General features: G+C 43.3%; 1 protein-coding gene across 2 annotated transcripts in view; it reads right to left on the bottom strand.

Annotated features, from left to right (window-relative positions):
• Positions 1-11,838, bottom strand: part of LOC115112461 (switch-associated protein 70-like) — a 31,668-nt gene extending 19,830 nt beyond the window's left edge. The window contains exons 1-7 of one of the 2 annotated variants that reach the window (XM_029639542.2): positions 11,697-11,838; positions 10,056-10,196; positions 8,054-8,227; positions 7,693-7,920; positions 7,286-7,432; positions 4,230-4,338; positions 3,834-4,015 (exon numbers count right to left, since the gene is read on the bottom strand). In XM_029639542.2, coding sequence (XP_029495402.2) covers positions 3,834-4,015; positions 4,230-4,338; positions 7,286-7,432; positions 7,693-7,920; positions 8,054-8,227; positions 10,056-10,196; positions 11,697-11,795 — 1,080 coding nt within the window. In that variant the 5' untranslated portion in view covers positions 11,796-11,838. The remainder of the gene's footprint in view (positions 1-3,833; positions 4,016-4,229; positions 4,339-7,285; positions 7,433-7,692; positions 7,921-8,053; positions 8,228-10,055; positions 10,197-11,696) is intronic. The other variant, XM_029639543.2, reaches the window with a different exon arrangement.
• Positions 11,839-12,096: the final 258 nt, after the last annotated feature.

The raw sequence follows: 12,096 nt of genomic DNA, 5'->3' as shown, positions 1-12,096 counted from the left end.
GAGGGGATTGTGTCATTGGAGCCAAGATAATCCCAATACCACGGGAATCAGAGGGGACTTGATGAGCAGAAACTGGATTGCCTCGCTGTGGTTCCCCAATATCCGTAGGTTGATGGGAGTGGTGTTGTGGGTGACTCGGCCTATAGAGCGCCCGTCCAGCGCTCTAACATCCATGGGAATGGAGAGGGGCTGAGGGGGGGATGTTCAGCTCAGACGCCAGGGTAGCGTTCAAAAAACTATTGTCGGCCCCAGAGTCAATGAGAACCTGAGAGATTTGGACTGGTCTCCCCACAGCAGAATGGCATGAAAAGGGGTGCGAGCAGGGGAAGCAGGAACGTTCTCCATATGGCCCACCAGAGTACTTGTTCCTACCGGTGAGCCTGGTTTCTGCAGTAGCCAAGATGAGAGCCCTCCCAGACATCAGCGTGATGAGGTATGCTATCTTGGAGCGATCCAATGGGAAGGAGGAGGGCTGAAGCTCGAAGACGAGGGCACACTGAGCTAGGAACGCCCGACAGGTGCTCGGCTCTCCATTGAAGCGTTCCGGAGGAGATAAGCGGGGCTCCCGAGAAGGTGGAGTGACCGATGAGTCGCTGCGGAGTTGTAGGGTTACCACCGTGGTAAGCGGCCTCCCAGACAACTCATGGAATTCGTACTATCAGGTATCAAGGTAAGACCCAGATGCAGACCGTGTCAAAGTAACAATGTTTATTATAGCAACAGGGGCAAAGGTACAGGACGGCAGGCAGGCTCAGGTAGAGGTCGGTAATCCAGAGGTGGAGCAAAGGTACAGAATGGCAGGCAGGCACAGGGTCAGGCAGAGTGGTCAGGAGGGTGGGTACAGGGCCAGGACAGGCAAGGGTCAAAAACCAGGAGGACGAGAAAAGAGACTGAGGAAAAGCAGGAGCTGACACAAAAACGCTGGTTGGCTTGACAAACAAGACGAACTGGCAACAGACAAACAGAGAACACAGGTATAAATACACAGGGGATAATGGGGAAGATGGGCGACACCTGGAGGGGGGTGGAGAAAATCACAAAGACAGGTGAAACAGATCAGGGTGTGACATATAACAAAGTAGTAAATGACCTAGAGACAGAAACCTGGCGCAATGTACATTTTGTTGTCTGTTGCTTGATAGCACAATGTACCTTTGTATAATTCTATACATCTGTTGTTTGTCATGAACATTCAGGAGGATGTACTTTGCTATAAAGAGCTACAACCCAAATATGTTTGTTGGGCTCCCAGCGATCACTTAAAACCATACCCAAACCAGACACACTCGTGCATCAGCCTGTGCCATCGTGCACAAATTGATTTGGTTCCCCCCACACCAAACGCGATCACTACACGCAGGTTGAAATATCAAAACGAACTCTGAACCAATTATTTTAATTTGGGGACAGGTCGAAAGGCATTAAACAATTATGGAAATTTAGCTAGCTAGCTTGCAGTTGCTAGCTAATTTGTCCTATTTAGCTAGCTTGCTGTTGCTAGCTAATTTGTCCTGGGATATAAACGTTGAGTTGTTATTTTACCTGAAATGCACAAGGTCCTCTACTCCGACAATTAATCCACTCATAAAATGGTAAACTGAATCGTTTCTAGTCATCTCTCCTCCTTCCAGGCTTTTTCTTCTTTGGACTTTATATGGCGATTGGCATCTAACTAACTAAGGTGAATTATCACAACCGACCGACTGACCTCAGTTCATCTTTCAATCACCCACATGGGTATAATCAATGAGGAGATGGCACGTGGGTATATGCTTCTAAAAGCCAATGAGCAGGACTTGCATTGCGTTCGGCGTCACAAATAGAAGCAAATTCTATTTTAGCGCTTGGCAAAGCAGACGCTCGTTGCGCGCGCGCGAGCAGTGTGGGTGCAAGGCTTGAATAAAATGTATGTGTACATTTATTTTGCAATGCGGTTTAGGTAGCGTGTAACTTAAGGGTGGTCATTGATGAACTCCATTATTACAATAATTAATAATCAAGTTTATTTGTTTTTAAGAAATCTAAAAGTCTCGCTCCTTTGAATCAGAAACGACACGCCTCATGGGTCTCTCGGTTGCAGCCGGCTGCGACACAAACCGGGCTCGAACACGGATCTGTAGTGACGCCTCTAGCACTGCGCCACTTGAGAGGCCCATTGGTCTTCATTTAAGGTTAGGCATTTCAAATGATCACTGTTCCAGATATGAGATGCGAATCACTTCGCACTATTCTGTTCTATTTTATTCTGTTATATTACATTCTGTTTTTTTACTATAAAATAGGTGTCAAGTGTAAAAAGGGTTCAGGAAATAAGAGCATCTTGTCTGCTAAATTAACAAAACAAGGATATGCCATTGCACAGCCATACCTTGTTGAAGATTGTCTTCGACGATATAATATAACCAGTTGTTATTACAGTGTCAATAAATTAATCTTAAATGGCACTTGTTTTTTTATTGACTGAATATATGAGGCAATTAGGATTCGTTATCTGTAATATTCTGATAAATTAGGCATTGTTGCTCACTGTTGGCATATACGGTGGATAAATACGCACATATTTTTTCCAGTGCCACCCTTGTTCTATAAATAGCTTATTTTGTTTTGAGTTCTCCAAAAAGAATCAGGAATACTCGAACAGTCAAAGAAGGTCAAATTCCAATCCCTAGTCCCCTCAGCAAGCTGGTCCTAGGGTTCTGTTCACAAACACCAACAGACCCCACAGAGCCCCAGGACAGAAACACAACCGGAGAAAACAAAAATATAATTACTTGACACACTGAAAAGAACTAAACAAAAAACAAAGCAAACTTGAATGCTATTTGGCCCTAAACAGACAGTACACCGTGGCAGAATACCTGACCACTGTGACTGAACCAAAATTAAGGAAAGCTTTGACTTCCGGCTCAGTGAGCATAGCCTTGCTATTGAGAGGCCACCGACTACCCTACCGGGGCGGCAGGGTAGCCTATTGGTTAGAGCATTGGACTAGTAACCGAAAGGTTGCAAGTTCAAATCCCAGAGCTGACAAGGTACAAAATCTGTCGTTCTGCCCCTGAACAGGCAGTTAACCCACTGTTCCTAGGCCGTCATTGAAAATAAGAATTTGTTCTTAACTGACTTGCCTAGTAAAATAAAGGTAAAAATAAAATAAAGTAGGCAGACCTGGCTCTCGAGAGAATGTGCACATTGGCCACAAAATAGATGGAAAGTGAGCTGCACTTTCTAACCTCTAGCCAAATGTATGACCATATCAGAGACACATATTTCCCTCAGATTACAAAGAATTCAAAATTAAATTTTGATCAACTCCCATATATATTAGGTGAAATACCACTGTGTGCCATCACATCAGCATTATTTGTGTCCTGTTGCCACAAGAAAATGACAACCAGGAAAGCACAAAAACCTCTGTAAATACAACCCGTGTTTATGTTTATTTACTTTCCCTTTTGTACTTCAACTATTTGCACATTGTTATAACACTGTACATAGCCAACATTGGAAATGTATCTATTATTTTACTGTTAATTTCTGATTTTTTATTTCACTTTTGTTTATCTATTTCACTTGCTTTGGCAATGTAAACATATGTTTCCCATGCCAATAAATCCCTTTGAATTGACAGAGAGAGGAGGGAAAGAGAGAGAGAGAGAGAGGAGGAAGAGAGAGAGAGAGAGAGAGAGAAGGAAGAGAGAGAGAGAGAGAGAGAAGGAAGAGAGAGAGAGAAGGAAGAGAGAGAGAGAGAAGAGAGAGAAGAGAGAGAGAGAGAGAGAGAGAGAGAGAGAGAGAGAGAAGAGAGAGCGAGAGAGAGACAGAGAGACAGACAGTACCTTCCTCATGGACTCCAGTTGTCTATGTTTGTTTTCATTGGCTATCTGCAGCAGCCTCATCCTCTCCTCCAGCTCCCCCTGTTCGGCCTGCTGTTTCTGCCTGAGCTCCCTGCGCCGCAGCCTGGCCTCAAGGTGCGGAGAGGGTAGGCCCAACCTGAGCAGCTGGATGCATGTTTGGATGGCTGGGAAGGGAAGTGAGGAGAGGAGGGTCAGATAAAGAAAGGCTGGCAGCTTTATCTACTGCAGCGCCCCCACACCCTGATAAACACACAGCTGGGACAGAGCGATGTGAGAACAAGTTACTCTGAGATTTAAAAATAAACCCTAATGTGGTGAGATAAAAGCTGTGCTGTTTACAGAATCTGTTAAGATGGTGGGAGGGATTGGTCACTTTACCTTGAATCCATTCTTGTTTCCTCTTCTTATCCGATGCACTGATCTCAAAGCTTTTGTCGCTGCACTTCACTATAAAGAGGCATTTCTTCCCCTCCTTGTCTGGTAGAGACTGCAGAGAGAACAAGACGTCACACACTAACTGCACACTTCCTTGTGTCGATCCCATTAACCCTCTAGAGTTTGATGAAACATTGAATTTGTGATTCCTTTCAGGAAACTAGGCGTATGTTGCATGTCACTACTTCACAGGTGAGCCATTTGAATGTAAACTTTAAAAAAAAATCTAAATGCGTTTTTTGGCAGAAATGCCTTCTGGAACATGTGAACGAACTTTCATGTGCCTTAATAACAAACTTGTGGGCCTCCCGAGTGGCGCAGTGGTCTAAGGCACTGCATCGCAGTGCTCGCTGTGCCACTAGAGATTCTGGGTTCGAGTATAGGCTCTGTCGCAGCCGGCTGCGACCGGGAGACCCGTGCGGCGGCACACAATTGGCCCAGCATCGTACGGGTTCGGGGAGGGTTTGGCGGGCGGGGGTATCATTGTCCAATTGCGCTCTAGCAACTCCTGTAGCCGGCCGGGCGCAGTGCACGCTGACACGGTCGCCAGGGGTACGGTGTTTCCTTCTAAACATTGGTGCGGCTAGCTTCCAGGTCAAGTGGGCATTGTGGTCAAGAAGCAGTGCGGCTTGGTTGGGTTGTGTTTCGGAGGACGCACGGCTCTCGACCTTCGACTCTCCCGAGTCCGTAAGGGAGTTGCAGAGATGAGACAAGACTGTAACTACCAATTGGATACCACAATATTGGGGAGAAAATGAGGTAAAAATAAAATAAAAATAATAACAATAAACAAACTTGTATGCCATCTGTAAATACTAATAAAATTGTTAAATTACGTGCCTAGTTGATTTAGCCACAGAAAAAGACAGAAACGTTCCCGCTAGCTGAGATAATGGATGGGCTGGACATGCTGAGAGATGAGTTCGGATTGGTGTGCTATGTAGCACGATTCTGTCTATAACATGAGCTGGTCATTTCAGTGGGGCAAAAAAGTATTTAGTCAGTGCAAGTTCTCCCACTTAAAAAGATGAGAGAGGCCTGTAATTTTCATCATAGGTACACTTCAACCATGACAGACAAAATGAAAAACAAAATCCAGAAAATCACACTGTAGGATTTTTAATGAATTTATTGACAAATTATGGTGGAAAATAAGTATTTGGTCAATGACAAAAGTTTATCTCAATACTTTGTTATATACCCTTTGCTGGCAATGACAGAGGTCAAACGTTTTCTGCAAGTCTTCACAAGGTTTTCACACACTGTTGCTGGTATTTTGGCCCATTCCTCCATGCAGATCTCCTCTAGAGCAGTGATGTTTTGGGGCTGTTGCTGGGCAACACGGACTTACAACTCCCTCCAAAGACTTTCTATGGCGTTGAGATCTGGAGACTGGCTAGGCCACTCCAGGACCTTGAAATGCTTCTTACGAAGCCACTCCTTCGTTGCCCGGGCGGTGTGTTTGGGATCATTGTCATGCTGAAAGACCCAGCCACGTTTTATCTTCAATGCCCTTGCTGATGGAAGGAGGTTTTCACTCAAAATCTCACGATACATGGCCCCTTCATTCTTTCCTTTACAAGGATCAGTCGTCCTGGTCCCTTTGCAGAAAAACAGCCCCATGCGTCACAGTAGGTATGGTGTTCTTTGGATGCAACTCAGCATTCTTTGTCCTTTTTTTACCAAAAAGTTCTATTTTGGTTTCATCTGACCATATGACATTCTCCCAATCTTCTTCTGGATCATCCAAATGCTCTCTAGCAAACTTCATGACGGGCCTGGACATGTACTGGCTAAAGCAGGGGGACACGTCTGGCACTGCAGGATTTGAGCCCCTGGCGGTGTAGTTTGTTACTGATGGTAGGCTTTGTTACTTTGGTCCCAGCTCTCTGCAGGTCATTCACTAGGTCCCCCCGTGTGGTTCTGGGATTTTTGCTCCCCGTTCTTGTGATCATTTTGACCCCACGGGGTGAGATCTTGCGTGGAGCCCCAGATCGAGGGAGATTATCAGTGGTCTTGTATGTCTTCCATTTCCTAATAATTGCTCCCAGCGTTGATTTCTTCAAACCAAGCTGCTTACCTATTGCAGATTCAGTCTTCCCAGCCTGGTGCAGGTCTGCAATTTTGTTTCTGGTGTCCTTTGACAGCTCTTTGGTCTTGGCCATAGTGGAGTGTGACTGTTTGAGGTTGTGGACAGGTGTCTTTTATACTGATAACAACTTCAAACAGGTGCCATTAATACAGGTAATGAGTGGAGGACAGAGGAGCCTCTTAAAGAAGAAGTTACAGGTCTGTGAGAGCCAGAAATCCTGCTTGTTTGTAGGTGACCAAATACTTATTTTCCACCATAATTTGCAAATAAATTCATTAAAAATCCTACAATGTGATTTTCTGGATTTTTTTCTCTAATCTTGTCTGTCATAGTTGAAGTGTACCTATGATGAAAAATACAGGCCTCTCTCATCTTTTTAAGTGGGAGAACTTGCACAATTGGTGGCTGACTAAATACTTTTTTGCCCCACTGTATGTGTAGGTAATCCTTTCTAACGTGGCCTTAAAAAAAATATATCATGTAGTCGAACTGCAAAGGTGTTGCTCTCCACTTTCTAGAGGACCGAGTTTTGAAATCAGTGGAATGCGGACGCTACAGACGTTTTTGTGAAAACACTGTTTTTTCGGCATGTCTCATGGTCTGACAAACACCGCTCTAGCCCTGCCACCTTTCAACATAGATGCGGAAGAGCGATATCGGTGGACGCAGTGGATTGAGACGCAGCCCAGATATCTCTAACTTAAACAGATAGATTTTGATGAGGATTGTTTTATCATTTTAATTACATTTACGTGGGGCCGCGGAAATTGTAGGCTATGGGTTAACAATGCCAAAGGAAGCTGGTTAACAAAAGTGGGCTAGCATGCATTCCAACGCTCCACACAATTTATTTAGTAGTTAAATGATAGCATTAAGAGTGACCAATGGAATAATACATTGTTCTTACCTCCACACAACAGTTGCGGTCCAGCAAAATGTCCCCCTTCTTATCAGTGAGGTCCTCACTCACATAGTATGACATAGAGTTTGGTCCGAGCACAAACCAGCGCTCTGTCCAATTTTTCCTTTTGTGGCCTTTTTTCATCATGTAGCCCTTCAGGAAAAAATACATGAATCTGTCACAATCAAGATTGTAATATCTTATCTATATCATTGTTACCACCAGCAGAGGTCTAACAGAGGTCAGTGTAGAGTAGACAGTCACTGTGTCCTAAATGGCACCCTATTCCCTATTTAGTGCAGTACTTTTGAACAGAGCCCTATGAGTTCTGGTTAAAAGTATTGCACTATACAGGGAATATGGTCCCATTTGGGATGCATAAAGTGTAGTGAGAGAGGGTACCGCAGGCGAACCTGTCTGAGAACATCCAGTATGAGCTCCTGGAAGACCTCAGCGATGCCCATGGACAGGGTCTGGCGGTTCATGCCCTTACTGAAGTGGCCCATGCCAACCAGCTCTATCAGCTCCCAGGCAATCAGGCATTGCTGCTTCCTGTTCAACATGAGCTTGTAATCATCAAACCTCTCCTGATTCCAAATGCCTCCCATGGCCTCCATCAGCTTCCGCAGGAAGTACTCAATCTGGAGGGGGGAGGAGAGGACACAGTGAGTCAGTCCTGTGGTATGAATGGGAATCATTTTACCTGGAAGAGCATAATTACAGCTAAAAAAATAAGATATGTATGTTTATTAAAGGTGTTGCCTTGTCTCTCACTTCCTCTGTGATGATGACCAGTGGGTACCTGTCTTCAGACAGGAAGTTGAAGATGCACCAGACCTTGAAGGCATCATCGTTGGAGATGAGAAGATGGCTCATGTTGATGTTTTTCTTGAAACACAGTGTCCAGCACACATTGTTGAACTCCAGTATGTCAAAGTTATCCCTAACCTGTAATTAACATAAACAAAGCCAACATTTATACGAAACAGAACAACTTCCCTATTTTTCTTCAACATACTATAAGTAAGGGCAATAAGATTAGAAAGAGTCAGTAGTAGCCTAATATTTCTCTGCCCTACGTTTTAGCCCACAGGATGTGAAGTACAAACATAATGTTCTTCGTCGCTTCATTTTAATTCAAGTCAGATTCCGGAGGAGAAAGGCAAGGAAATAGCCCCCAAGTACAAATAGCGCTAGGACTAAAGCAGTTTACTAATTGACATCAGTGTTGGTGTTATTGCTATGGAAACAGTTGGCAAGCCCTGCAAGTCTACAGATGTGGGCTATATCTGATGATCTGCCAACTAGAGAACTGAGGACAAAAACTTTGAAGATCACTTCTTGCTTTATCACTGGTGTTTACAAAGTAAGTGCATTCATTGCCAATGGCTGACTGCTTGAATATTAAAAAAGACATGAGTAATTATTATCTCTCCGATGCCAATAGATGGGCCTTTAACATTTTACTTCCCATGCACTGCCGAAGTCATAATAAAACTCCTTGTATGCTATTTGTTTTATTTCACTCGAGTTGTGTTCTGATTATGAGTCGGTCTCTATAAATTTGCTATCACAAAAAGGGTCCCCGGCCACAAAAAGTTTGAGAACCCCTGCAATACGTGTAAAAACAAGGTGTTTACCAATCAGATTGTGAAGCTTTTCTAGAAAGCAGACTCAGCGAAAACCAAAGACACTGCATCATGCAATCATCATGTTCTGGAATCTATCTGTAGTAGTGTGCGTGTTAACCCTTCACTTCTAAATGCTATGTATGACACAGGATGAAATGTGAGTAGCTGATGTAAGCTTAATGGACGTTTCTTCTGAAACGAAGGCTATATTTTCTTGCACTCATTGCAGTAATTTTCAGCACACATGTTTTTTTCTTTCGATAACTAACAATGGTGGGTCTCACACCTCCTTGATGGCTGTGAAACAGAAAGATTCTGCCACTCACACAGTAGACATACCATAACAATGGCAGCCTTGTTCAAGGTCAAACAGATCCTGCTTGCTCCATTTATTTCTCAAAAACCAATACATTTTAATATGGTTGACATGCATAATATGGGTGACATGCATAGCTTAGAAACTAAGATAAACACTGAAAATAGCAATAACACTCATCATATTATGAGCAAGGAACGTTATATACAGAAAAGCATTGCCTTAAACAATGTTTCTAAAGGCACATAAAACACTTCCCATGAAGTCTTATCATCCACTATGGGGATGCGGCACTCCACAGTTACACCTCATGCTGAGGGATCTGTCGACCTAGGGGCTATGTACATTCTAGTGGTTCTATTTCTATGGACCCAACATCCCAGAGCCCTCCACTAACAGACCCACTGAGGTGAGGAGACAGGATGACGCAGGTGCTCAGAAGCCTGAGTGCAATGTCGGTTTGACATTTTACTGCATTGTTAGGAGCTCGTAACATTCACATTTTGCTGCACTCGCTACAACATCTTTTAAACTATGATCAAATCAAATCAACTTTGATTTAAAGTCTGCCAACTCCTTGTGAATTTATTTATTTAAGTCAGTTAAGAACAAATTCTTATTTTACAATGATGGTCTACCCCGGCCAAACCCTTCCCGGTTGTGATACAGCCCAGGATCAAACCAGAATCTGTAGTGACGCCTCTAGCACTGATATGCAGTGTCTAAGACCACTGCGCCACTCGGGAGCCCACTTAGACCGCTTGCGCCACTTGGCATGACAATGAGCAATGGAGTTGGAAAGAGCACAAACAAATCTCTTACTGCTCACCTTGTCCAGTATGAATCTATTGAGGTAGGGCATGTAGCCCTGGTTGGACACAGGGCCCTCATCATCATCCTTAAAGTGCTGCTCCAGGGCGACTGGGTCATGGGGTATCTTCATCACAGTGCACAGGTTATGAGAGAGCACCTGTAGAGCCACAGTCAGATCAGATCATGCAGTCAGGGAAACCGTTGCCGTCATAGTAATATCATTCACCAGGTACTCCCCCCCAATGCTCAGAAGCATTTTATACAGGCTATGCACAATGAGTCTGGGGGCGAGGTTACTGTCATACTGTTGGTATTCACTGGGCATAGTAGAGAGATGTTACAGTAATATTGGGGTGTTTAAGGGATATCAAAAAGATTCCTCATACAAGTGGGCATCATGCTCCCATAAACACAATTACATGGTGATTTTTCAAAAGGACCTCTATTTAGTCTAAGATTACATTGACATACATGACTAAGCATGTGTTGCTGTCAGTTCAAGCATTGCTGCCCAAGCATTACTTCTGTTCCTTCCTGGAAACATCTACAAAAAGTGTGTTGAAAAGGTCCCTGTTGAGATGTAGAGTGAAGTAAATATAACAAAATAAATCTTATATTTATAAATAAGCCACTCACGAACATCTATAATCTAGACAAAGGAACAGACTGGACTGTCTGAAAAATAATATTAACAATGGATGGTTGACAACATTTCCGGGCAAGTCAGGATGTTCTCTATGCAGTGTTGTGATAGCTCGGGTTGAATTTAGGTGCTGAATGAAAGGTGAAGGCATATTTTCCAGACATCGAAAATACTTATTTTCTGGATGTCGAAAGTATGTTTTTACGTCTATGATTGGTTCAGATTTGGTTCGGTCCGGACCAAAAGTCAAGACCGGTCTGGACTGCACCAAAAAAACACCAACAAAATACAGTCAATCCAGACAGCACCAAAAAACGGACCAAAAAAAGAAATCCAAAAGACGTTGAGGTCGGTAAATGCTGAGTGTAGTGTCTTCATCAGAGCCTGGCTGGTACACAGACCACCAGACAGACCCAGACAGGAAAACAATACCTACCCTTCCAAAGCAGTGCCCCTTGCCTTTTAAAATCTCAACACTCTTACGTTAGATTCTGTCCAAATGACAAAATATCGTGTGTAAAGCAAGATTATCATCAGGCACGCATGTCCCACATTCATGGGTATCTGTCAATCAACAATGGTTATTTCCACAGAACCATTGTTATTCCTGTTTTTTGTGCGAAAGAGTTAGACACACACGAGTAAGAGAAAATACTTCTGATATAAACAGAAACTGAGTAGCCTGTGAGTTGAGGAACAGCAGAAATGTGTCTCTACTTTGCTGTCGATGTTGCCGACTGAATTATCAGTTGACACAAAATGCACTATTGTGAGGGAAGCGAAGCAGCACATAAAAGTAGTGTACACTGAATTAAAATTAAGATCTCAGATACATTGTCAAATATTTTATCCAACTGATCAGAACTTTTTGTTTGTGTCTGATATTCGGATCAGCAACATGAGAAAATATTCCAATGTCAGAATTAATCTAAATTTCGGTTTTTGATCAAACATTTTTTTAAACTTCATTATGGAATAATACTGTAGGCCTACTAGCTAGGATTTAAAGCCTACCTTAAGCTGTGATTTGGACACTTTCCCACTTTGATCCACGTCCAAGGCTGTGAATGCGTGCCATATTGACTTCAGAAGTTCATCCCGTAGTAGTCCCATGTTCGTAGCCCCTGGTGCGCTCGAAGTCTAGGTAAAACTGCAATTTTTTCAGACACTGATTCATACAGTCACGTGATCGAGTGTCGCAGCAGGAAAATGAGACCGCATCATCCAATGACTATGGTAGCACCAGATAGCGCATAGTTGTCGAACGCGTTGCGCTTTCATCAGTATTCAATTGTGAAGAGTAAACGGTTAATAGACCACAAACTGCTTAATAAAAAAATGTCCCAACAATGAACAAACCTGTTGCATAGTGGTAGACGATCAACTTCACAATAAACTACATAAAAAAAGTTTG

This window comes from Oncorhynchus nerka, linkage group LG27 (assembly GCF_034236695.1).
Source record: "Oncorhynchus nerka isolate Pitt River linkage group LG27, Oner_Uvic_2.0, whole genome shotgun sequence".
Lineage (NCBI taxonomy): Eukaryota > Metazoa > Chordata > Actinopteri > Salmoniformes > Salmonidae > Oncorhynchus > Oncorhynchus nerka.
Note: the sequence above shows the minus strand (reverse complement) of the source record. Positions and strands in the feature narration are given on the sequence as shown.